The 26,712-nt window shown below is 46.6% G+C and overlaps 2 protein-coding genes across 5 annotated transcripts in view; one reads left to right on the forward strand and one right to left on the reverse strand.

Annotated features, from left to right (window-relative positions):
- LOC108495246 (D-beta-hydroxybutyrate dehydrogenase, mitochondrial-like) lies at nucleotides 1-17,792 on the reverse strand. 3 transcript variants are annotated; one of them, XM_017810732.1, is made up of 5 exons: nucleotides 17,649-17,792; nucleotides 13,266-13,376; nucleotides 7,499-7,640; nucleotides 3,822-3,974; nucleotides 1-2,225 (listed from the first exon to the last, which is right to left on the reverse strand). In XM_017810732.1, the coding sequence occupies exons 1-5, from the start codon at nucleotides 17,742-17,744 to the stop codon at nucleotides 1,744-1,746; spliced, it is 984 nt and encodes a 327-aa protein (XP_017666221.1). In that variant the 5' UTR covers nucleotides 17,745-17,792; the 3' UTR covers nucleotides 1-1,743. The 3 variants fall into 3 exon arrangements, with proteins under 3 accessions (XP_017666221.1, XP_017666223.1, XP_017666222.1); XM_017810734.1 differs by lacking the exon at nucleotides 17,649-17,792 and adding an exon at nucleotides 14,150-14,188; XM_017810733.1 differs by lacking the exon at nucleotides 17,649-17,792 and adding an exon at nucleotides 13,691-14,080.
- Nucleotides 17,690-26,712, forward strand: part of LOC108495245 (D-beta-hydroxybutyrate dehydrogenase, mitochondrial) — a 16,288-nt gene continuing 7,265 nt past the window's right edge. Inside the window, exons 1-4 of one of the 2 annotated variants that reach the window (XM_017810730.1) lie at nucleotides 17,690-17,868; nucleotides 19,041-19,172; nucleotides 22,202-22,274; nucleotides 23,709-23,819. In XM_017810730.1, the coding sequence (XP_017666219.1) occupies nucleotides 19,090-19,172; nucleotides 22,202-22,274; nucleotides 23,709-23,819 (267 nt within the window). In that variant the 5' untranslated portion in view covers nucleotides 17,690-17,868; nucleotides 19,041-19,089. Of the gene's footprint in view, nucleotides 17,869-18,216; nucleotides 18,289-19,040; nucleotides 19,173-22,201; nucleotides 22,275-23,708; nucleotides 23,820-26,712 lie in introns of those variants that run through there. The other variant, XM_017810731.1, reaches the window with a different exon arrangement.

Consider the following 26,712-nt stretch of genomic DNA (forward strand, 5'->3'; position numbering starts at 1 on the left):
TATGCTTTACAAATCTCACAGTTTATTTTTCTCTCTGTGCAAATCAGAGCTACTTAGCAGTAATCATATTTCACAGTGCAGGGGGAAGAAGTGATTAAAACACTGTTTAAGCTGCAGTTCAGTGGGATCCTTCTAGGTCCTGGATCCCAGGGAATCTCCATGTGCTGATGATCTGGAATAAAAAAGAACTTCACAGCAGTATTTCCAGGAGTTGTTACTTGTAATACAAGCTGCTTTGACAGCATCTCCAAGGGAAGTCTGCTTTCCTCCTCAAGGCATCACAGCATTCATGGCTGCATGCAGACTCCAAGAATTTACAGCCAGTGGCAATCAAAAACTTTAAGGCACAGTTACCACATCAGAGCTAGCAGAGACAGATGAAAAAAGAGCAATCAATAAGCTCTTTTCACAGCCACTGAATCTCACATAAGGCAAAACAGTGGAAGGAAAAGCTGGTCCCTAGAGTAAGAGGGTGGGGTACCAGCTTGGCCAGCAGCACCCGCAGCCTGCTGGCTGCTCCACCAGTGGTTACCACTGGAACAGAGGGAATAGGGCATGAAGCCAGGCAGCCCCAGCACTTGGAAAAATTATTGAAATCCTGTATATGGCCAACAGGAGAGACCCTTGGAGATACTGGGCAAAAGTAGCCCAAAACAGTTATCAGGAGGTTCTCAGAGAAGATGATTGTGTGACATGCAGATTTCACTGTGCAATATTAAAGGTAAGAAATATGCCTCCTAAAGGACCTTTCCAGAGCTCATAGTCAGGTCATGCTGCTTGCACACTGTCCTGTCACTGTTCAGGCACAGAGGATTAAACCAAAAAACTGATTTGGGAAAGCCAATAGCAGCTCCCTCACCAGCAAGAGGGAGTCTGGATGGGACAGGGATGTGAGGGAAGCAGGGGGAGTGTCGGTACCACAGCTGAGTAGTTTAGGCACCTAAGGTAGCAGTCAGAGGAGCCAAATTTGTTTGCTACATCAGCTTAAACCTTGTTCCGCAAAGCTCTGCAGCAGCAAGTGGAGAGAGGCTGCAAATCCCAGCACCCACAGGGACTGACTGAGGGATGGCTCAGACCTCACTCATTATTAGAAGCGCTTTTACCAGCTCAGCCTATCCCCAGTTGTTTGCTCTGGCATCTCCTGGCCACAGCACAGGGAGGGAAGAGCCCTTCTTTGCAGCTAGGTAATAAGGCTATTTAGAGGCAGTGTGGCTGTTTCCCTGGAAAGAGCAGACAGTCACAGTGCAGCAGAGCTTCCTAGCAGTATCATAAAAACAATGGAAGGCTGTGACTGACCCATTTTCAATCAAAAGGAAAACTTTGCTTTGGTTTCCCATTTTATTTTTCCCTTTGAGCCATCTCATAGCAACAGCTTTGCTCTGCTATTAGCAGGTCATCCTTGTAAGGAAAAGCAAGAGCCCATTAATGAGCCAAATTTATCGCTGGGGGAATTCTGCTGACCCAATTACACTAGCCACATATTTGATCCATTATGTTAACCTTCCTCTGCCTCCTAGTTAAAAGGAAAATACCTTTCAACTTTAATCAGGACAGTAGGGAATACAAAAAAGAATTAGGAAAAAAAAAGAAACAAAAAAACTATGCTGCTCTAGCATTCCACAAGACACGACTTGAAGCCATAATCCTGCATCTACAGGGGAGACACATCAGCAAGGAGTGCAGAGGTGAGCTGTAACCTGTGCGTGAGCACGAGCCCTGGAAGGATGCCAGAAGGATGGCCATTTACAGGGTGGCTCCAGGGATGTAAAGCCAGTCGGCAATGGCCGTGGGCAGGTGGGTCATGACCTGCAGCCTCACCCACCAGTAGGTCTCCATGGGATTGTAGCGGTTGTTGGGGCACGGGGAAGTGAGCGCATCAGTGATGTCATTCACAACCAGAGACATGTCCTTCAGGCCACTGTTAACAAAGGACTTCATCATGGCCACGTGGCGAGTGAAATACTCCCCCCCATAGTCCTCCCGCACGGTGTCACTGGCCCCGGCCCACAGAGCCTCGGCCTGTTTGTCGATGCCCTCTGCCGTCAGGATGCCGGTCGCTGCCACGAAGTTACTGGGCTCCACGAGGATGACTCTGACACCCCAGCGGTACATCTCCTGCCTCAGGCAGTCGGAGAAGGCTGCCACCCCAAACTTGGACACGCAATAGCAGGAGCGAGATGGACTCACCATCCGTCCCAACATGCTTGTGATATTCACCACACGGCCTAGAGAGAAAAGAGCAGGGAGGGATGATGGGCTGCAGAAGCAGCAGCCAGAACATCCCAGTAAAAGGGTGCTTAGTTGGATGATGCTGATTTCTAAGATCTGAATCTTGAAGAGGCATACAAATCCCCTGTCAAGGAGCCTTTCTCTCCTGATTCAAGCAAGGCTAACCCCTGCTCTGACCTCCTCCACGGATGGTGTACATGCCTGCCACAGTATCAAAAACAATTTACAAATCATACAAGACATTTCCCTCTGAATTTCCAAGTACGGAAGTACCCAGATCTGAGCCTGCTAGCTGTGTGTTCTCACATCAGTGTGCCCCACTCCTTGTCCTGCTAGAGAAGGGTTCAAGGTTCCAGCCTGCAGTGTTACGAGCTGCAAAGCTCATAACTGTGTGATGCCATACAAGCATTCTGGTTCTTGCTGTAAGCAAGACAGCTCAACTGCAGTCCCTCTGCCCAACTCAGCTACATGCTTCTAGACACGAGCTGGATGCCAGAGAATGAGTAGAGAGTTCTCTGAACGTGCAACATGAGCAGCACAACCTGTTCACCCAGCTAGTTGGCCACGAGGGCCTACAGTGTCCATGCCTGAGACAAACAAGGGGAGACTTGATGTGCCACTGTCCATGGGGCAGTAGAGACCAATTGTCCTAACTCCTGCCAGCAGCCCATGACAGCCCAACTCCAGAGCTCTGGCAGCTTGTGTTAGATCAGGCACCGTCTCGGGATGGTGCCAGCAGTGGTCACTCCTCTGTGGGTGTCTCTGCCCTTACCCAAGACATGCCGTGTGCAACTACAGTTTCAGATGCACTTACACAGAAGCCCTTGAAATCCCACCAGCCATTTTTACAGAGAGGATTTTCACATCCACAGAGCCCAACATCCTTCTGCAGCTTGAAATTTTAGCTGAGAAACAAGTGAATAGCTCTGCTGTCTCATTCCAGACCTAAGTGTAACTTAAGAGAGACTGTGGGAACCACCTGCTGACCTGAGGGGTAAGATCCCTTCTGCAGTGAGATGGAGCTTGCTTAGTGGTTACTTGCTTTCTGGAAACGGTATCTGAGCAATCTTCTCAATACACCCCCTTTCTGTCCTCACAGAACACACACCTGTGCCAGCATTCCCACACATACCAAATAAAGAAGCTCTTCAGAGTTCTGCTCATACATACCTTTTTTATATAAAACAAAGAGTTTTGATAATACCATTGTCTTGTAAGATATCTAAATTGGCTGCTATTGACTCATTTATTCCATCACTACCTGAAGTCATCTGTGAACTGAATAACATGAAGGGAGAAGATTCAGTTATCCAAACACAAGCACTCAGTGGACTCTGGATTATCTTGTCTGTGTGATATCTGCCAGCATTACACAAAGGTCTCTGACATCCTGGATGTTTAAGATAACACCTGCAGTGTAGGTGCCTGGCCTGCCCCAAGAGTGCCCTCTACTACCAAATGCTTACACTGCATGCCTCAGACAGCCTCCTTGGACTGCACAGGCATTCCTCCAAGCACAGCCTGGATTTTTAGCTACATCTCTTTGCTGTGCTACAATAGCTCCGAGCCTTGCCACACAACCCAGTATGTACCTTTAGCTCTTCGAATGAGGGGCAGGAAAGCCTTTGTCACCCTCACAGTGCCCCACAGGTTGACCTCTGCCACCTTCTTGTAGTTGTCTAAACTTGCAAATTCCACCTCTCCGAAGGTTGAGACGCCAGCGTTGTTCACCAGGCCCCACAAACCTGCCAAAAAACACATGGTTGAAGAGTGGAACAAGGAAGAGTGTCACAGAAAAGTCACCCTCCTTGTTATTCACAGTAACCTAAAATCTTAATAAAGAACTGGGGACTTCTAGAAAAAAAGGTTGTAGAGCAAAACCCAGCAAGGAGGTGAAATACACTCTTGGTATACTAGGGGTTTGTTTGCAATATCAAGGAGAGTGATCAGGCCAAACAAGCTTTGCCTCCCTGAATGCCTACTGTAAGGTCACATGCTGTTCTGGGGCTTCTCATGGCTGGATCTTTCCATGCCTCCTGTTGGTCCCAGGTTTGTCTTTGTTCAGTGATGTTATGCATTTTTGGAGGGGGCTCAATTTACCCACAATTAAAAAAAAAAAAGGCAAGGAAAACAAATATCATGGCTTTCTAAATCCCACTCACAACTCTGACTCACTCTTTTGGAGAGTGCATGGTATTGATCTGCAAGTTCATGGCCTGATTAACAGTTGTTGTGTTTTAGTCCAAGTATCTGTTTCCCTCAACTCTAACTAAGGGTCAACAAACTTACAATGAACCCTTACAACTACTAGAATTTAAAAATGAACGTCTCCTCTGCATCCAAAGACTGTCAAAATTAAGTTGACTGCACTTACCAAAAGCTTCTGCACTGAGCCCCTTACATGTCAGGACTTATCAGCTCACCAAGGACTTGACCATTCAAAGCAATTACTGCTGGAGTCCCAGTGGCAAATAACTGCATGACTAAATCCACACTTCATGGATTTATTGAAATATTGGACTATGCAGCCATAAACTGCATGAGGAGCAAAGAGAAGAGCTGGAACAAGATAACAGAGCTGCTCTTTATTAGATGTCCTGCTATACACCACGGTTATTTTGCACTGTGTTGGAGTGAAGGCTGAACTGTTGGGGTGCATTGGAGTCAGGGCCCCTCCACTCCCTGACCTTCCTCTTACCACCAAGAACAAGCACAGGGCTAAGGAAGATCTTTCATGTCCAGGGAGCTCTGACACTGCTATCAAAAGCACCGATGGGACTGTGGCAAATGTCATGCCACCCTGTTGATAAAAGTTATTAAGCTCTTTCTCAGAAGTTTTTTGGCTGTTTGCCATGCCTCTGCTTCACAGTTTCCCTGCCCTAATGTATGAAAGTATTTGAATAACTTCTAGCATGTATTTATTCACGGTCAGATAGTAACCATGTATTGTACCAAACACAGTCCTCCAAGCAAATTGCAATACTCTACCATTGTGCAATGCAATGTATCCTCCTGGTGCATTTGAAAACACCAATGTGCCCTTGCTAGCCTGACACCCTGTTCTCACATGGGTCCCAGTAACCTTGTCCTGTTCCCAGCTGCGGTTGTTCTCCCTGGAGGCTGTTGACCAGCCTGTCACTGCTTCACTTACTGAAGCTGCCAGCTTCAGTGGGTCAAGATGACTCTGAAATTCATACTCATCTGCAGCCAGCACAGCATCTCAGCTTGAATGGGGACCCCTCTGCTGCTGCAAAGCAAACTCTAATTGCTAGCAGGAGGACCATGGAAACAGAGCACCTGATGGGGTAATTTCACCAGTAACAAGAAACTACGCAGAGCAAATTTGGCAGGGATTTACCAAAGACTTATCAACTGTGAGACAGAAACTGATGTCTGCAGAGCATTCCTGACAAATTCCTGTAAATTTCTCTACAACCATTTCCATTTCCTGGGTTATGAGGTTAGTTTTCATGAACGTCCCTGAATCACTGTTTACAATACTTTGTCGTTGGAATTCCATTGCTCACCCATCAGGGCACGTTACATATAGAACAAAGTGCTGAGGGGTGCCCAGGCACGGGGCTGTTTGCTGGACAGTGGTGTGTTTATTGAGCAGAGCCTTATCACTATTGCGTCTGTAGTGTCAACAATACAGTGGGAACTGCATAAAACTGAAAACAAACGGGCACTCCTATCGAAATTAGTTCAGCCTTATGTACACAGCTCAGGGAGAAGAGGTACAAAAAACCGTACAGCACAAGAACTGTTCTCCAGTAGCTCCTTTGGGGCAACAACCACCTCTGTGCAAGGCACCTCAATAGTCTTTATATGCCAGCACTTATTTACGGACCACTATTTTATTGGCAAGCCTCCAATCTCAGTCACACTGATGGGCCTAAAAAGAAGCCTTTGTTGCTTTGCACACCGTGCTGGAGCAAACAGCTACAGGATAAGGCTCTCAAGAGCAGGAGGAACCGGTCCAACTTGCTTCTCTGTCCCTGCTACACACACAGTTTTGCAAACACTGCTGCATTAACAGAAGCAACAGAGCTGCTCCTTTCCAAGCTTTCACTCAGTGGGAAATGGCTCTGTGTCACCACTGCTGTTGCTGGGCTCCTCAGGAAAAGCTTGAGAAGCTGTGAAATATGTGATGAGGGCTGGGTGATTGTGTAGGTAGAAAAGCCATGCAGAGAGAACGTGTGTGGGATCAGAGCTTGTGCATTACTCAGTTACATTTCATATGCTTGTTTTAGGAGGAAAGGTGTGCTCACGTTATTCCCGTGAAGATTAGAGCTATTGTTATTTATTAGCTTTGAACAAAGCTGGGAACAAAGACAGGGCCATGGCAGTCTCCTCCAAGCTTCAAGAGGAGCAACCACCTTCAAGTCACACAACCCTGAAGTCCTGGAGCCACAGACGCCAAACTTCAGTTCATTCTCAGCCTGTGTCTACAGCTGCTGTCCAGCTTGCTACTGGCACAGAGGCTGCAGAGAAACCTATGCAGGGCAAGAAGCCTCACAACCTCACTACATGGGAAGAGGTTAGGTGGTGTCACACCAGGCTGTAAACTCACATCCCTCTGCCAAACCACTCCCAAGAAGGAAAGAAGGGACTCCTACCTTCTTTAACATGCTTTTAGGATCCATGAGTTGGACTTATGCTTAAGGTGACACGTGGATTAAGGTCATCTATACCAAGCCCGCCCTGGATCCCACTTCATATCACCTCTGGGATGTTGCATGGCAAACTGGAGACATGGACTGATCCAGCTGAAGATTAATGCAGGTTTTGGGGCAGGTCAGATTTGTGTTCCAGCAGCGCTCAGTTGTACCTGCACAGCAGAGGGGACTGCACTAAGCAGCCAGGGCCTGTCACCTCTTCATTAGCAGGGTCACTAGCAAGGTCTGCATGAGCCAGGCTGTGGCAGGAGCACATGGAAGGGATCAAGCTCTGGCCGTTCCATGGCCTTCACAGACATTCAAGGACAAAGACACTTGCGGGCTTGCTGCCACTCCTTGCTTTTTATGGGATGCAGAGTTAAAGCCTAATCCTCCAGCCAGTCTTGGTCTCTTTCCATGTGGCTGCCACATCAACAGCAAGACAATTATCCTCACTGACCTGGGGACAGCACTGCCTGACTGCCAGCCATACACTGTCACAGGCCTTCAGGCTTGTTAACCCTCTTTTGGCAGTACAGAGAGAGAATGACCTGGTCGGTGCATGGCCTGCTCTGTAGAAAGGATTCTGTGAACAAGAGATCCCCACATACCTTTCTCTGGCTCCTTCAGGGTCCTCTTCACAAAATCCACAGCCTGAGCCACCTCCTGATCACTGCACACATCCATCTGTAGCACTTTCATGCGGTCTGACTTCATGTTCTTCAGCTCCCTGGCTCCATCTCCATTCTCATCCTGCTCAGCAGAACAGAAAGGTGTCCCACTAAGGTGGACCAAGAACAGTAATGCAGTTTGGGGCCAGGCATGTTCACATGATCAGGAAACAGAAGCTATTGACATTACATACAGAGGTGTAAACCTGGTGCACAAATAAGCACAGGATCCACACAAACCCACGTGCCTTCTATCTGTTTCCTCCAGCACCACTTCTATAACTGCATCGGTGACCCACTGCCGTGAGGGGCCATGAAGGCCCCTGCTGCTGGCTCCTCACATGATGGGTTTCACATCTGTAAAATGGTGAAATACTGTGCCAGCCTGGGAGAACTGTGGGCGACTCCACTGCCTCAGTCTTCACACTCTACAGGTGACACAGCAAACATAAGGAGATTGGAGTCAGATACTCCAGGCTTAAAAGCAAACACCTAATTAGACACTGTACTCATGTCATCTCAAAATACTGCCTGGGTTCTAATGAAATAGTATTGTCAGACCACTTTGAAAACAAGACAGCAGGCACCTCCTCAGCATGGCTAACAGCAAACAGTCTGATGTACAGGATACAGCAGGAAACATTCACAGCTCAACCTATACAATATTGTGCTCTTACTGCACAGCAGCACAGATGCTCAGTGGAGATGTGGTACACAACAGCACAATTACAGACATGAGGCATGAAAGGAGATTCTGGCTAAGGAAGAAAGAACAGAATTTTTTTTTCACACTATAGGCAATAAGAACATGATGGCTTTGCTTTCCTTTCTTTCCTCCCCACTCCACTGCTATCATTAGAGATTCTGTTACTGTTGTGGTGGTTTTTTGTTTATTCAAACATAAACACAGTTAAAATTCCAAACTTTACCTGCTCACTTCCAGGCAGGATTGCTGCCTAAGCCTTACAGCCTTGCTCAGGTGGTAAATAACAAATAAAAGTGAAAAGAGAACAGATTAGCCGTGCAGTTTCACAGTAGGCTTGAGATTTAATTCACAAAACTGTTCCCTGTGTCACAGGCTCTGCCTCTTTAGGGAGGAAGAAGTTATGAATTGGTGAGTCACCGTGCCTGGCTGCCACTCTTCCTTTAGCACTCCTTATCAACTCCCACAGCACGAGGGCAAACAAGGCGAGCGACCCTCCCACAGTCACCTGCTCAGCTGCCTCTGCAGACAGGCAGATATAAAAAATGTAACTGCTTAGTTTTTTATAAGTATCTCAGGCTATTTAATTAATACAGTATACAACATCTCATGTCCACCTTCAGTCCAGTGAACAATGACATGTAATGAAGGAAAAGAGACGAAATGTCCATCACAGCTCTGAGCAAAACAGGGCAGTCCTCTTAAAAATCAATATATAGTTACACTGCCATTATGACAATAGTAGGAACGAATTCCTGGCCCCATGGCTGCATGTTATTTCACAACTCATTTCCCAGTATCACTAGAACAGCAAATACAGCTTGAAGCTTTTCTCGTGCACATTGAACGTGATGTGGTGTTGCGTTGGCTTCTTATCTGGCCACAAAAACAGTCTCTGAAAGTGGCATTACAAGTAGCCAATAACATAGTCACCGAAACATTTTATTCCCTTTGAAACAGATGAAGGTTGTATGATGCCTGACTGTATTTCTGGAAGATGGTCTTGCATCTCCACTGAGTTATACAAAGCAACTTTTGGCTACTTAACAGTGAAAAACGTGGAGCTAATTCAGCTTGTACAGAGAGAGCTTTATGGTATCTACATAAAAATGAAAACGTAAGTATATCTGTATTCAAGTGTTAGTTGTCATTTCAGCACTGACAACACCTTTCCCTACATATTTTTTAATCTTTCACAATACTTATAAACTAAACAAGAAATATCTCAATTGTTTTTTTAGAAACAGTCATAGGACAGCAACTTAAAAATCCAACATAAATGGTTTGTATTGTTCATATCGAGATGAATTTTCCCCTATCACCCATGCAACTCTATCTGCAAAGTTACTTTCCCAGCTACAGTTTATTCATTGTTGACAAAACATATTGATTTTGGAAGACTGACTTGAATATGCAATATCAATTGGAACCACTTTTCATAGTTGTAGATACCACTTCAGCCACTATTTAACTGTAAAACAAAGTGCTCAACTCCTTTGTCCAGAAAACCTCTTCACAAATGAAGCAGCCATGTATTTGTATGGAAGCAACTGAACATCATCATATGTTCTGTGGTCTTCAGGGGCTGTAAGCACATTTCCTGTTGAGACACCCACATGGTACATCCTTCTTGTTTTTTTAATGGTAGATTTGCTGGCTGGGAAAACACCTGGAGAAGTTCCCATGGGACCAGCCAGGCTGTCCTCCCAGGGATGACCTTCCTGATTTTGGGATTCACCAGCAGGAGCCATGAATCAAGCGAGGTCTTGGGAGCAATGGCCCAGCTGCTCCTGCAAAGCCCTTCTCCCTCTCCCTTTGCTGTCACTTTGTCTGATTTTTGTCCTCTCAGAGAATCTCCCAGCTTCCTCTTCCCAGTTCCTTCAGAGTTGAAAGCCATCCTGCTCCAGCCCAGCCTGCTGCCTAAGTACTCTCCAGAGGCCTTCAGCAGGACTTTGCCATTTCCTCCCAGCTATCTCCTTTCCCCTGGTTATCCTGCCCTCACAGCCCTGCACGGCTCTGCCTGCCCATCCCACCCTGTGCTCAGCAGGGGCTGCTCCAGGCCAGGAAACCCAACAGCCCCACAACCCCTCTCTACCCAGCTGAGGAATCTTGCTCCAGCTTTTGGCTGCTTCCCCTTCCCCTTGCTCGCTCCTCTCCTCTGATCTGGTTTGGAGGATCCCAACGCAGTGGTGCTGAGGAACAGGCAGATCACACAGGCATTTGTTAGCAGAGAGCCCTCCTGTAACAGACATAGCCATGGCTTTTTCCCAGGGAAGCTCATGGGATTCAGGATTAAGTTCTGGCAAGCACTCAGGCACCTGCAGTGAGATGTCAGGGGGAATCAGGAAGCCACAAACACAATGCTGAACACCCGTGGATCCAGCCAGCCTGCTCTATCTGCGCCAGTTCCTCCCCACCCTGCTGCTGCCCATCCACCCGCTCCCTTCCTGCGTTTCCTGAGCGGAACACCTCGTGCTTGTCCTTACTGGATTTCACGTAATTGATTTGAGAGTCCACCCGATCTGTCAGGATCATTTTGAACCCTATCCCCCAAAGGGGCTACAGTCTTCTCTGCCTGGTTCTGGGCATATTTTTTTCAAAGTGAAAATTCTCTTCCAGAGGGTACTTCCAAGAAAATGGTCCTGGGACTGAACTTAGAGCACAAGTCACTTAGAGCACAAGTCACTTAGAGCACAAGTTTACTCATGAGACTATCATGAGGGACTGTAACAAAATGTGATTCAGGATACATTTATTCCTTTCTCTTTAACTACCTTGCTGCTTAGCCAGAATAGGATTAGACTGACAGGGCACAGTCTGTTCCCAGTAAACTTACACAGACAGTGTCCATCACACTGTGATCCCATCATTTGTAAAACTGACAGAGCAGTGTGTGGCAATTGCATCTAGTGCACCGAAGGTGAGCTGCCTGGTAGGCAATTTCAGAGGTCTATCTCCTTTGGGAAGGGAAGTACAATATCTGCCCTCTTCCTGCCTTTTGGAAATCTCCTGGCCTCCAGGTGCTCTGGAAAGTATCACCCATGGGGCAGAAATCACAATGGCTCATCCTTTAAATGCCCATCAGTACATTTCATCAGGCCTGATGAACTTGAACATGTTTTATTTATCTAAACATTCCCTGCTCTTTACCTTTTCTTGCCTGCATGTCCTCATGACAACTGCTGGCAGTAGGCATCTGAAAACAATTTATTCTTTTCTCAGTAGGATCAAAGAACAGAAGACGATTATTTTAACTTTTGTTGTACTTTCTACATTTCGGGTTACTTTATAATCTGTTTCTGTGTGCTTTTTCATCTTAATCCTAAAATATTAACAGAAACTTTGTCTGTGGGCTTACCTGCACTTGCTAAATGTAATCCCTTTTGCATTTGATCCTCTCCAGTTCTATCCCAGCCTGCCTGAAGTATTCTTGTTATTCCTGTAACTTTATATTTGACTGTCTGATCAGTAAGAAGTCCCTGATGCACCTGACAGTCTATTACCTTGTATTTAATACAAGAGCTTTCTGTAATGGTTAGTACATTAGGGATCCTTTAAGTCTCTGTATAAAAGCATGTAAGTAAGTGATGATGGACTAACTAGGTGTGAACTAAGAGTATGGCACCAGCTTTATGACAACTGCCCCCACACCTGCTCTGACCCTGCAGGGAAGCTACAGCAGCTCACAGTCAATAAAGCAAGCAAGGCTCACTTCAGGAGCATTTAATATCTTTATGTGGCTTCCAGCAGAGCCTTTCCCTCTCTGCTCCACACGCTGCCTTCCGAACAGCCCCCTCAGCCTGCCCTATCTCCCCTCTCCTTTCTGTTCCCTATATCTGCTGCTCTGCAAAGTGAGTGCCTGAATTGCTATCAGCACAGACAGGCATCCCAAAGCAGCGTATGACATGATTACTGAAGGAATTACACAAAGCCTCCATATGGAAATTTCCAAACAGTGGCAATTTTCCAACAGGACTCTCTTGCTGTCAAGTTACACAATATGTCAGCTGATAATAACTTTCCCTTCTGGTGTGGGGGAAGAACGTAACCTCTGCCACGATCACACAAGGCAAAGAGGGGCACTTTTGTTCATTCTTACTCTCCACAGTACTCAAAAATCTGTGGTCATCACTCCCTGAGCACCTGTGCTGAAATGGCCATCTTCAAATGGAGACATGAGTGGCTATGAACTGATCTTGAACAATCCAGGTCAGAAATTACATGAGTTTTGACTATCAAAATAGCAAAAAAACAAAGCAGGGGTAAAATCCCAGCTGAGATGGAAGTGAAGCTGACCCAGTTTATAAAGAGGACTTCATAACACTAAGTTGTAAGTGTCATGCAAGAGCAGGGACTGTGGGATGAGGGGTCTGCAACCCCTTTTGATTCAGTGTGTCTAAACCTATCTCTTACAAGTGATGCCTCCCATCAAACACAGAGACCTACAAACAAACACAGAGACCTACAGATGTCAGAAAGGTACAGTAAATTTGTTTATTCAGGTATCCAGAAACCAAATAGCTTCTACAGAAGCTGCAGAAGCACAGTTAGAAGACATTTTGGAAACAGAGCCTGAATAATGCAGGAGAGACAGCTTAAAAATGAGTTTGAGGAGCAAGTCCACAAAAGTGACAGTGTGAAGGACAGCAACAAGGATGCCAGGGAAGTCAGAAAGCCATAGTGCCACAGCAGTCCTGGCCTGTCAGATTTATTGAGTGTGCTGTGGTATTGTTGAGAGGCTTCTAGCAGTGAGCAGTGCCCTGCTGTGCAAGCTACTGTACAGATATGCAGTTGACAGACAAACCCTGCCATAAAGAGTTCAGAATTACGGGAATGACAAAATGCAACAGGCACATGAAACAATGTAACATGTAACAATCCGTGCCCACTGCACCTCTCTCAGGTCTTGGGTTGGGGTAAAAGGAGACTGCTGATGAAAATGTTTTGACTTGAGAAGCACTTTTCTCTAATCAGAGAAGAATTTTGATCGATATCACTACTCACCATGAGCAAGCATCCAGCGAAAACAGTAAATCCCTTTGCATGAAGGTGTTTTGCCAAGGCATGTCCAAAACCTTTGTCACAGCCTGTTATTAGCACCGCCTTCCCTTCAGCCTGCACGGGAAAGACAGTCATACAATATCTTGAGACACTGTATGGAGGCACCACCAGCACCCTGCCCCACACCATAGGAGCCGCCTGCAGCCAGGGCCAGACACGGTTTAGGAGGTACAATTCCAGATGCAAGTCACAGTGGCACCTGTCTGCACACGAACCTGACTGCAGCCTAATCCCAGTAATTTCAGTGGTTCAACCAGCGTAAAGGAGGTGACAAGACTGTAGTGTAGAAACACAGCCAGCTCCCAGCTACTGCGAAATCCTAAATTTATTCAGTTGCTGGCCTGTAACAATTTGTGTTGCCTTGATACCTGAGCTAGAACAGGAACTCTTTCTTTCAAGTGGCAGTAGCCAAAGGAGAACAGAAACATTTAAAAAGAAGTTAATGATCTACCAGCTCATAGACATTATAAGAAAAAGCAGCACAGAAAACATCCAAATGGCAGGATGTCACTGGCTTGAACAGTACAGCAGCTCTTTTAGCTGCCAGTGACGGCTGTCTGTCCCCCACCTACTCCCACTCTATGCGGCACTTTCCTTGCTGTATTTTAGCACGAAGGAATGTGACTGCAGGTTAGAGTTTCCTTCTGAAACTTGTCAGTCTTAAAAGGAATAACTTCTCAAATCCTACAGTTCTCTCCTACATCATTATTGTCTTTTGACTGACAGATAAATTGAGAGAGAAGATTTGATGTTCCATCTGGTATGACACAACAGGCTTGAGAAATCCCAAATCCAGAATTCCAAATCCTGAAGAGAAGCCCATTCACCCTCTGTCTTTGCTTGAAAGTCATCCTCTCACCACAGCTGTGAGGCAACGAACCCCTAACGCTTAACCCAACTGGCAGGCTGCCAGCTGCTGTGCTGCACAACGCTCCAAGCTGGAACCATATCCATGAGGCAATAGTGTGATATAGCAATAAAAGTCTAGAGGATGCAATAAGGAAGTGAGGTCAGTTCCATCTCTACGGAGATATCTGCAACTAATATTCCCTGTTACTGTATCCACAACGGCTGGAATATGAACATACTTATGTATTAAGTGCATTGGCTTGTCCAGCCACTTTTTCAGACAGAAATGGGTCAATCACCATTGCTCTCTCATCTCTTGCTTTGCTGACACTCAGTGCAGTGAAGCAGCAATAAGGGATAATTGCAGGGTGATAGTGATCAGAGCATTACTGCACAAACTCAGGTGAGCCTAAGCAGAGAGCAATAAGCAAATAAGCTACACCCAGTCCTATAACTCATGTTGAAGTTATTGCTCTCAAAGGGGAGTCACGAGCTGAAGTTGAAACAAGAACTGATCAAAAGTCTATCCTGCATTTTTCATACAAACACCCACATTAACACCAACTCCTGTTTCAGACAAAGAGTACCCAGCTACAGACTAGCTCTACTAAAGCTCTGAAGATAGCTATAGCTAAAGGACAAAATATAAGTGAGAATTAAATATACAGTGCTCAGACTTAATTTAATTGACAGTGACACAACTCCAAGAGAGATGAGAATCAAGCATGAGCCAGATCACAGAATTTGTCAGCCACCTCCTGCAATAACTCAAGCAGCTGGCCCATGGAAAGAAAAAGACTATTCTTCCTCTGCCTCACCTCCCTAGCCCCTTTGCTTCTGAATCCTGCAGACAGAGAACTTCACAAAAAAGCAGGAACCGTGAAGGAAATAAAGAACTACAATCACTTCCAGAACCCAGGAAAAGCAAACAAAGAAGATACCCAATGTTCAGCCATCATTAGTTCCTTTGCAGCTGGTGTGATCAGGACAGCTCAACTGCAGGAGATAAAAGCAGACGGCTGGGGTGTGCTCCCCTGTGCATCTAGTTTTAGCTCTCAGCAGCTGGTTTGCTTTCCCTAGTTAAAAAAAAAAATCCCCAAACAAACCACCAAAATGTAGACAGAAAGGAGGAGATTTAAAAATCCTCTCAGCTGCCTATAAGAGCAAGAAAAGTGAGGAACAACTTACAGTATGAGAACCTACAGTATGAGAAGGTTCCTGTGATTATTCATTAATTATTTGCCATGACCCTAATTGCTGGTAATAAAACACGACTACAGCAGCATGGCTCCTAACAGCCTGAGGTCTCAGCAGCACCCACAAGCTTGCAAAAACCCAAGGGATGTACTGGATCTCACATCTGTACCTGCACCTGTTTGTGCCGTGCCTGATGGACAAAGAGCTCCAAGGGAGGAGAGCAGGAATCAACCCCATTCCCAGTAAAAAAGATCCTATCCTAGAAAAACTTCCAAACAGAGACAAGCCCAGTTATCCTTATCTTTTGAAAGGATAAGGTCCGAAGATAAGGCCTAATGGGCCTGTTTCTGGAGTTTGATAAGGTCAGTCTGCAGTTTACAGTCTGGTTCAGTGCTGGGACAGGCAGAGAGGACCAGCTATCAGCACAGTGACCTTAATGAGCTTTCTGAGGAACTTCAGCTGCCTCCTTCACTCACGTTTATGCAGAGCTCAGGAAACACTGTACAGGGGACAGCTCTCACACACAGTGCTGACAGGGCACCTGGGACCTGCTACAAGCACAAAATAACTTGTGGTACCAGAGGTGCTGCTGTGGCATGTGAGCAGAGTAACACTGCCTGTGTCCTTGCTGTGTGATCCACGACACTGTAATATACAATCCTCACAGTTCAAACAGCCCCAGCAGGGTAGCCTGATTTTAACCTGCAGCCAGCTCAGATGCACACACCTCACTAGCTTTTTCTACCGGGAATGACTGCTTTATTACGTTGTAGAATTAATTTTACTAATGCAGGTGATCTATCAAAATTATATATGTTTATTGCAGAACAGGCTGGAGAAACTGAATCTACTTTGTCAGCCTGTCTCCGTAGACAATGTGGGAACCCACCATGCTTGCCTAGACTTTATCTTCTGTTGTGCCACTTGTTTTTTGATTCAGTTCCCTTTTATGCTCTACCCTGACATTATCAAACAGATTGATTTGAAGATGGGTGCAGCTACACAGCAAACTCGGCTTGTTTCCTTTTTCCAGGGTTGGAAAGTTGAGGTTTTCAATCCCAGGAAAAAGAACTGAAAACATTCACTGTGGTGGTTTGAAAAACCTTTTCTCTGGGGTAGTAATGGTTTGCCCCACTGATAATACTGGACCAATCAATAGTCCACGTGCGCCCTACGGAAATTACATACCCACAGAAACGTGGGGGAAGGTATTTTTCCAGGTGGGACAGGGATGCAGAAGGTCAGAGGAGCAGAGTGGACGGAAGAATGAAGTGGGACACTACGAACAGGCTACAGCTGTTATCTGTTATTTCAGGGGGGCAGGACTGAGCTGGAGGCCCTGAAGCAAAAACATTGACCCAGAAAGCCAATTTTATCCTCGGGCACATCAAAAGCAGCATGGCCAGCAGGTCAAGGGAGATGTTTCTGCCCCTCTACTCCACTCTGGTGTGACCCCACCTGCAGTGCTGCATCCAGATCTGCCGTCCTCAGCACAGGAAGGACATGGACCTGTTGGAGCAAGTCCAGAGGAGGCTATCAAATCGATCAGAGGGATGGAGCACCTCTCCTATGAGGGAAGGCTGAGAGAATTGGGACTGTTCAGCCTGGAAAAGAGAAGGCTTTGGGGTAACCTAATTGCAGCCTTCCAGCACCTGAAGGGAATTTACAGGAAAGATGGGGCAAGACTGTTTACAAGAGCATATAGTAACAGTACAAGGGAGAATGGGCTCAAATTGAAATACAGTAGGTTCAGATTAGATATTAGGAAAAAAATTTTACTTGAGGGAGGTGAGGCACTAGCACAGGTTGCCCAGAGAAGCTGTGGGTGCCCCATCCCTAGAAGGGTTCGAGGCCACGTTGGACGGGGCTTGGAGCAACCTGGTCTAGTGAAGGGTGTCCCTGCCCACGGCAGGGGGGTGGAACTGGATGATCTTTACGGTCCCTTCCAACCCAATTCTCTGATTCTATCAACACACTCCCCTCCAAGTGAGGCACACCGGGGTGCACAGCGGAGCAGCCGCCGCGCCGCGGGGTCCGAGGGCAGCGCCCGCCGCACCACGGACCGGCCGAGCCCCGCGGCGGGTCTGCACTGCCCCGGGCCGTGCCCAGCTCGGCGCTTCGCCCCCCTCGCACTGTGTGCCCGGCTCCACCAGCCCGGCCCCGCCGCTCCGGCTGCGACACCATCCCCGGCCCGGCTACACGGCCCGGCGCCATTTTGGGCCCGGGGGCGCTCGGGCGGGCTGTGCCCGGCGGGCCGCGGCCCCTCTCCGCGGTACTCACGGGCAGGGCGCGGCGAGCCCGCCGCGGCAGGAGGAGGCGGAGGACCAGCAGCCCGGCAGCGCCCAGCGCCAGCAGCAGCCCCGCCGAGCTCCCCATGGCCGCAGCCTATCGCCGCCGCCGGCCCGGCCCTGCCCCCGGCCCGCCCCCCGCCGCGCCCGGCACCGCGGCCCCGGCCCAGCCTCATTCAAACGGCAGCAGCGTCCGGCACCCGCCGGTCCAGGTAACGCGCGGGCGGGGGATGGGTCCCGGTACCCTGGTGGAGCCCTGACAGCCGGTCCGCGCGGCGACCTTGCCCGCGGCGGACGGGGGGCTCCGGCATCTCCCCAGCGCGGCCCCCGCCCGCAGCGCCCCACGCGGGCCGGGCCGGGCCGGGCCGCGCCCCCTCGGTCCCTCGGCCGCGTTCGGGGCCGCGGCAGCCGCGCCCCGGAGAGGGGCTGGGCCGGGCTGGGGGGCCCGCGGGGACCCCGCGCCTCGCCCGCTCCGTGTAAACCTTCTCGCAAAAAACCGCGGGGCACCAGCCGAGCTCCAAAATTTGATCAAACCACCGGGATTTCTGAGGATTAACCAAGCCAGCGTGTCCTCCTGAGCCCGCACCGCTCCGTCCCTCCGCAGCTCGGTGCCCACCGCTGCTGTTTTTGCGGTAATCCCGCTGTCTTTCAGCCCGGGCCTGGCTCCCAGCAGGCCCTGGAGCTGCCGCGGCGGCGGCCCAGCCTCCGGCACAGATGCAAACAAGCCCTAACAATTAGATCGCGTTTCTCGGCTTCAATAAAGGAGGCTGTGCGTTAAGCTGGGGAAATGTTTTTGTTTTGGTTTGGGGGTTTTTTTGTGCCATGGATCAGTTTCATCCAAGATAAATGTGATTGAAATTGACTTTCCATAACTAAGTCTTGTTCTTTAGCTGTTTTCACCCTGTAGTGAGTTTAATGGTGGTTCCCTGTGCTTAGTCCAGTGTAAACAACTACTTAATTGCAAAGAAACGTATTTTTAACTGTAAAGCCCAAGGATTCCTTTGGAAATATGTAACATGACATCACCTGTGACTTGAAGTTATATTTTAGTTTAAAATTGTTTCATATAGCTCACTTGAATAATACATTCCATGTAAGTACCTTAATTTTTACCTGTTTCAGAGAATACAGTTAAAGGTGCAATAAAGGAGAAATTCACATTTTGTTTAGATGCCTCCCTGCTTGGTACTTTACTTATAATGCTTTTCCTTATTTAAAAGCATCTTGAAGCGGTTCAAGGTTGAGCTGTTTATCTCAGCATGAGGAACTGCAAGGGGAAAAGATGAGTTCCTTTGGACTTTATTTTCTTGTTGAAATACGTGGAGTCAGCATGTCTTACAAAATAACTGAGCAACTAAAACAGAGGTGCTATCTTGTGTTGCAGAGCTAAGGAAGAACAGTCTTGCTGTTGGTAGAGTGCATTAATTGAAAGGATGTTGGCTACCAAGCTGTCCCGGCCTCTCCTAAACTTTTCTGGGAAAGCCCTTAATTTCAAGGACCCAGGGAGTGGCTTTAGGTAAGTAATTTGGTGGACAAGCAGACATGAGATCTTGAGTAAAGCACACACCAAAGACTCATTTGATTTCAGTGGGGCAGTTTATTTACAGAGCCACAAGGTGATTGAGGTTGGAAAGGAACTCTGAAGGTCACATGGTCCAACTCCCCTGCTCAAGCAGGGCCTCCTAGAGCTGGTTGCCCAGAACTGTGTCCAGTTGGCTTTTGAGTATCTCCAGGAGTGGATATTCCACAACCTGTCCAGGCAACCTGTGCCAGTGCTCAGTCGCTGCTCTGAGCACAGAGGAGATGGACTCTATATGCAAGGAGGGTTTGGCAACATGTTTTTTTTTTTCCACACTGCAGTGAAAAAGGTGTGAAGTAGAGCATTAATTAAGTATCCAGCAAGGATTTATTCTTGAATATCAGCAAGTAGGCCTTGCTGCAGTGCAAGAAACTACCATATGTTTCTGTGACTTCATTAAAGAGGCGATGAATCACATTAAATGAGAAAGTTAAGAGGGGAGGTTTTAGTGAGAAATTGAGGTGGGCTGAGTAATGAAGCTGTTTTTTTCTGAACATGCAGAAAATTGGCTATCTAATTCTAATTTCTGGTTCTGAAAGAAAACCCCACTGTTTAAATTGCTACATGATTGGAACCCTACTAGTCCAAATCCAGAGGAAGTTCAGTGCTTTCCCTGGCTTTGTTTTAGAGCGGAGTTCCCAAACAGTGGTGTGTGTACCACTAATTGTACATAAGCCATTTAAAAGTGGCTTATGGCCTGCTAAACAGGAACTACCACCTCCACTGTTGTTCTACTGCTGTTGATAGGGGTGTCCAGCACCATCAGGGTCGAGGGTGGCTCTGTTAACAGGGTGTTGTAGATAGCTAAGCTGTTAGAGATTTCCTATGCAAACAGACTTTTATCTCCTATTTGCTCCACACACACCAAAGCTCACCAGCAAGAATCTGCTGTGGCCTTTAAAATACGAATTAATGTTTTATGAACTTGAGAAAAGAATTTTCAGCATATTTTTTTTTCTTCCTTCTGTTTTGCGTATTGTGTATTTGTGCTTTGTGCGTCTTGTACTCAGGGCAAAAATGTGTTGCATTTGCAAGTCCCCACAGGCTGCTAAACCTGAAATGAAAATCCAGCTGTTCATCTGAAAGGCAGTGCTGTCACTAAACCAGTGCTGAGGCAGGATTTATATACTTGACTCTTCAAGCTCCCTTTTTTTGGTGGAACTGAACAAAAGCCAATGCACGGTTACAAGCACAGATTCAATCTGAGGACCATCTCTGTATTCTGAAAGTCTCAGCTGTGGTCTCTAGAACTCAGTCATGCAGAGTGACAAAAATGGCTCCTGGTACGTTCATGTACAGTGTAGGGGCTCACATGCTTCGTGGCTGTTCCTGCTGATGACATTCCTGCTGATGACGTTCCTGTTGATCAGCAGCCAACATCCACTTTTTACCCTTGCCTTCAGGTTCAAGGTAGGCAGAATGTCAATAAATATAGTAGTCATTCTCTACACATTATTGTGAATTGAGTGCAGAAAATCAGTGCTCTGTAGTGAAATAACAGGACTGGACTTGACACTGAAAAATAAAAAACAAGTTCACGCAACTAAAAGAAATGTTATGAACATTTCTGGGCACTTTAGGACACACCAAGAAGCTTATTGTTGAGGTAAAAGTTCCAGTCCAGGATTGCAGGTCAGTGATGTTAGCACAGACTTTGCCTGGGGACTGACATTTGCAGCAATTAAATTGGCTGTAACTATTTCAAGATTTGGCTTGTGACACTAAGTTAGAAAAAGGGCTAAACTGTTGCAGGAGGGTGAGTGGACACCATTGCCTAAATGTAAACCAGCTCCTTTTCCATCTGGTTCAAGGCTGCTGCCGTCACAGATCCTTTTTCTAGCCTTGTTTTCCCAAGATATGGCTCAGAGGCTAGTGTGTCTGCAAGCTGCTGTGCAGTGTAGCACAGGTCACCCTGGGAGCACCCGTGATGTCTGAGCTGGAGATAATTGTGAATGATTATGCAAATTCACTTAGAAGACAGAAAAGCAGCCTGCAGGATAAGCTCTGCTGAAGGATAGATGCTGTTAGAGGAGCTGGGGGTCGATGAAATACAGCAAGTTTAAGGGAAGACCAGAAGGCTCCAGGAGGGCAACGGTCAGTGCCTGAAGCAAAAATGAAACAGCTGATAAAGTCCAGAGAGGTGGCTGGCAAAGACAGAGCTTGGAGTCACTCTGGTGTGTTGTCCAAGCCCAGTTTTGATGAATGATGGCAAGACCTAAGACAGAGTGATGCTACTCGTAACATAGCTTTTCTAAATAGAATCTCACTCCCTGGAAGGCATTGTTGCTTTGCTCTGGTCTGTCTTTGTGAACATGTTTTATCTTCCTGGGAGTCAGACGTACTGTGCGGAGGAGCTTCACATCTGCATGGCAGGTATTGCTCGAAGATGTCTCTTAGCTTAAACACTTGCGAAGAGGGGATATAAAATCTAAGAGTATCTAATGGGTAGACACTGCAGAAGTGTCATCCAGGATGACAGAAGGGTGGATCTGTGTGTAAAAGCAGTGAGATATATCCAAGGAAATTCAACCTCAGGCTGGGTATCAGAGACAAAACCACAGCAGAATACTTTCATCAAACAAGTGAAAGACTTCTCACGTCCCAGCTTCACGCAACCCTTAAGTGAGAGCGTTGCTGCTGTTGAAAATGCAAACATTGCACTGCCCATTTTGTGGGTGGAAGCAACTCTGTGTCTTCAGACCAGGAGCTATTTTAGAATTCTTCATAATACCCAGACAGCTCTTGCAGCTGGAAATAGCATCAAGGTCTTCGGAGAAATAAATGTTTCATACTGTAGGAAACACACAGACTCAGACTAAGGAGAACTGGATTCTGTCTTCTCAAAGGACAGCCTACATCATGTATGTAGGCAGCATACATTCCTTTTCATGTGCATGTTACAGTAGCAAGGTATGAACAAGATATCCCATGCCTGATTGTTCTGTTGGTTTGGGTTTTTTTAACAGGCCTGTGCAGAAATTTTTCCTCCCTCTCTTGTCCCCATGTGGCAGCCGCTCTTATGCAAGTGAAGTCGATCAGGTGAGTTTGAGTTTGACTTCCAAGAATTTGTTCTGCTGAGCTGAGATTTTAAAATCCCTGAAGCCTGGTGACCAAATCTGTCTTTCTGATTTGCCAGAGAGACTCCAAGCTGGACCTCCAACATACTTCACATTCTTTCCTATCACAGCTTCCATTGACGTAGCACGGTACACGCTGCTAAGGATGGAAATAAACAATCATACGAGTGGGCTTTTTCTATTTTTGGAACTCACTCAGCAGATGAAATCTTCCACCTTAGAGCAGAGGGAATTTGCATGACAAGTTCTTAATAAAGCACTCTTTCTGGGGTATGGTTGTCTAAAGAGATGTAAATAAATCAATGTGTCCTCACCACTTGATCTGGACAGTGGCCCCCTTTAACAGCCCTCTCTCTGAAGGTGCTGACTTGCCAGGAACAGTGCCAGACAAAAGGAAGGGGAGTGTTTTGCCCTCTTGCCTGTCTTGTGGCACAGAACTGAGCACTGTAGCGGTGCTAGAACATGCACAGCTTGCTCCATAACTCTGGAACAGAGTCTCAGAGGAACTCAGATATGATCCTTGCATCACTGCTGGGCTTCCAGTGTGACCCTGATTGGTCCTTGTGTATGCTGGGGAAAGCCAAATTTATAGTTTGTTAAAAGAGATGAGTTGGAATGAATTTCAAGTAATTATCGCCTAATCCCACCCACTTTGTTGGATGTGCAAATGTTGCTGTTGGACTGTCTGATTCACCATGCAATTTTTAGCATGTCCCTTAACTGCTGCCTCTCTTTGGGTTAGAAGAAGGAGTTTGGAGAAGGAATGAGGTATACTTCTATTTAAATTGTAAGTTGGAAAAATAAGAAGGCAAAAAAACCCCAACCAAACAAAAAGACTGATGACCAACTGGTCTTAAATTTTAAATATTAACCCCACTTGATTCTGCTTAGCTTTTAAAACCCAGCACTAGAGGGTTCATGTGCTACAGAGAGAAAGATGAGTGAGCAGTCAGTAAGATTAATCCATATCCTTTCTTCAGTCAGATTTTCTCCATTTCCTATGGCCTGCATGGGATACTTTAAACATACAGAAACAATTCCTGAAGAAGGGAAAACATGTCTTGGGAACTCCTTGGTTTACTTTCAGATTTCAAGATGGATGTGAACTGCCAGAGAATGGCGGTTTGCTTGATCTGTTTGCCTTGGGAGCTTCTTGCCAGAGGTGCCAAACTCCTCTTTGTGTTGGGAGGACAGTGATCCTGCCTCACTGGAGTGAACTCAGTATGAAACCTTCGTTTTTTGTCTTCAGGAGGCACTGGGTGGCAGTAGCTGGCAAAGAGTGTAGAGAACATCCCTGGAACAGGCTGCTCCTGGCCAAGGACATGATTTGTTCTGTGAACTGCAAATCACCAATTTCAGATAATTCCAGTGTATTTTGTTCTGTTTTGCTTTGCAGATTGGTAGCAGAGCTGTGCTTATAACAGGCTGTGACTCAGGATTTGGATTTACCTTGGCCAAGCACCTCCATGAAAAAGGCTTTATTATTTACGCTGGCTGCCTGCAAAAGGTAGGGAAAACAAAAACCATGTTCTTCACCTGTGGCATGTGCACCAACACATAGCAAACCCAGTCTTTCTTCTCCTCTCTGCACAGCTTTCTGCCTAGGAGAGGGAGGGTGGGTGATAGCCAAAAAGACACGGCTGCTTGAATTTCAGAGAGCAAAACCTGGCCTAGACCAGAACCAGGACTGAACAGTATCTAGGGAGGTTCTTATTTAAGTCACAACATTGTGGTCTATTCCATGTCAGATGAACTGGAACCCCAAATCTAACTTTATAGGCTTATCCATAAGCAAATTTGGGCGTCAGGTTGAGTCTGGACCATTGGCCCTGCTCTCAGACCATACATAGTTATGCAGGGTTTATTTTGAATAATTGTGACGTACACCAAACCACCAGTGATTTTATGGTGTGTGGTATGAGCATATTTTTCTACATTCGAGTACAGCCATGCCTTGGTGTGTATTGAGGGTCTCCTGAAATCACTGTGTAGGTCAGTCCCACTAGTGCAAAGGAGAGCAGAATCAGGCTTCAAACAGCTTAGTGATGCAGCCTTGATACGCTCTGCAGGAGTGCTGTGTGTGGCTATCAGAGATGCCTGGTCATAGGGAACAGGAGAGAGCTTTAGCCTCTGTCTCCTTATGAAGCACTGTGCTTTCTTTAGCTGCATGGCTATTTCCCAACAGAAACAAACTTACTCCTCAGGATATCCTGTGGTGGGTCAGTTATTTTGATCTAATCTTTTAGCTCACTCATCACCATAAATGTATCTTCAGTAGTGATATTATTTAAAGAGAATTTGCCAGGTATTCTTTGATGTTATCAGTATTATTTCTACTATTAATTTTTTCCATTATTACTAAGTTTTGCTTAAATTAGTACTTTATTTCTGCTGCATTTTTTCAAAAGAGGTGTTTGTCTCCATAGCTCCGTGCCTTGTGGTGTCTCAGCGTTGGATCAAGGATTTCTTTGTTAGCTGGGCTCCCTCTACAGGCGTTACAGCAGAACAGACACTTGTTGCAAACTGCCTTTCAAAAGGGGTCAAGGGAAAGGTTAGATGAGTACTTTTTTGATAGCTGTTTTGTAACTGAAGATCAACATTAGAGAATATAAGAACACAGCATACTTTAAGAAGACAGTTCAGAGTAGTAGCCTGCCTCTACATTGACAGGAGCCAAAAGTTTCAGAGTTGAAAGTTACTTCTGAGTTTCACTTCCTCTGTCTGAGCTGCTAGAAAGACCCAGTTTTCAGTGGGCATGTCTATCTGTCACTGAAATCTCCCTTCCATTTTGCTGTCTTCAGTACTCTATTGAATGCATGTTAGTGGAAAATCTTGGCCTCTCACAATTTTACCATAAACTGACATGCAGCAGCATGCCTTAAGTCTTTTAGGCTTTGATCAATATTTACTTCCTCCAAAAAAATCAGCAGAAAGCTTTGTAGTGTCACTCTGTAATTAAATCTTGCTTCTTTAGCTGGATTTCCATCCCATGTTTCAAAATCTCTGTGGTCGTGGCAAGACTGGTAACAGCAGTTGTCATCAGACAAACACTGGAAAATACCAAAGCTCTTTAGCTAACTGCTTGGCCTCCTGCATGTCTTCAGGCCATATACTTTCTGTAGAACAAAAACAACTCAGGAGACTGAGCTGATTTCTCATTGTGCCACAGGTTTCACTAGCAAAACCATAAGCAGAATTCTGATCAGAGAGTGATAATTGCTGGTGCTGATTTTAGTGGCAGAAAAACCTTAGTGTGTTTTTAGATGCTAGATGGAAGTGGAGGTAGAAGTAAGAAGCATCATCTTTTGCTTGGGTAGATTTGACCTAGCCCTGACATAGAGGAAATGACTGTGAAACTTCAGTGTTATTTTCATGGGTTTGTTTTTGTCAGCACACCTGCACATCAGAAGCATAGTGCAGCTTGGGGAGCCATCGTGTCCTCAGGGTATGCACTGCACTTAGGAGCATCATGTCCTTAAGTATGTGCAGTGCTGACTTTTCATCAGGAAAGGTTTCTTAGAGTGGCCAGATCCTGACTACCTGACTAATTTTACTGAAAGAAAGATGAGAGAGGAATTTAGAGCCATAACTGAGGGCAGCCCAAGGATGGATCTGTGCTAACAGTGTGCTATTTCACACACAGTTACTTCCAAACATTTGTAGTGGCAATTATACTCATGTGAGAGTTATGTTGATGCTTCATTGCCAAAAGACAGTGGTAGCCTGGATCCAGTGAGTGGCCATGCTGCAGCTGTCTTATTTTTTCCTCTTTGGTTAATGTATTGGAGAAGCCAGCTGACACAAGATGAAGAAGGTATTTTTCCATCAGTATCTCTTACCAGTGGACATATGTGGTGTTTGTCTCAGCTGTCAGGAGTGGTGGAGCCCCTGTTTGCTTTGTGTGCTCAGGCCTGTTGCAGCTTGCAGGGCAGTGAGAAGGCAGAGGTTTTCTGAGCAGGGCAGGAAGCAGGCCTGCTACTGCAGGGCTCAAAGGAGTGCTCAGGGCCAAAGGGTGTTACAGACCACAGGACACACTGATAGAGATACAAATTGCTGAAGCCCATGAGCACCAGAGAGCAGCCATGGAAGGAGGAAGACGAGGCAGCAATGTGCTTTTTCAGTAAGCAAGAGCTGGGCCCTCTTGCCCTGGGGGCAGTGTGCCGTGGAGCTGACAGCAGAGATGTGTTGGTCTGCTGCTGTAGCATGAGAAGATCCTTTCACTGCTGTGTATGGGCCCAGGGGTTGTGGAACTGGCTGCATCCTGTGCCAGGAGACTATGACAGTCACCAGGTGCCTGACAATACCTCCCATCTGCCCTTTCTGAAGAGCCAAGGGAATGGCCTTGGACTCTGGGTGTTAACTCAGACCCACAACTCTTGGCCAGAGTCTCAGCCCCAGGA

Source organism: Lepidothrix coronata, unplaced genomic scaffold, assembly GCF_001604755.1.
Source record: "Lepidothrix coronata isolate B3197 unplaced genomic scaffold, Lepidothrix_coronata-1.0 Scaffold29, whole genome shotgun sequence".
NCBI classification, from domain to species: Eukaryota; Metazoa; Chordata; class Aves; order Passeriformes; family Pipridae; genus Lepidothrix; species Lepidothrix coronata.

What these genes read in the sequence shown, in the direction of transcription:
- LOC108495246 (XM_017810732.1), bottom strand. Translation starts at nt 17,744, where the DNA reads ATGGGGAGCTCGGCGGGGCTGCTGCTGGCGCTGGGCGCTGCCGGGCTG. An exon ending in GGGCTCGCCGCGCCCTGCCC is followed by an intron (nt 13,377 to 17,648) that starts GTGAGTACCGCG and finishes TTTCCCGTGCAG; the next exon opens with GCTGAAGGGAAGGCGGTGCT. An exon ending in TCGCTGGATGCTTGCTCATG is followed by an intron (nt 7,641 to 13,265) that starts GTGAGTAGTGAT and finishes TCTGCTGAGCAG; the next exon opens with GATGAGAATGGAGATGGAGC.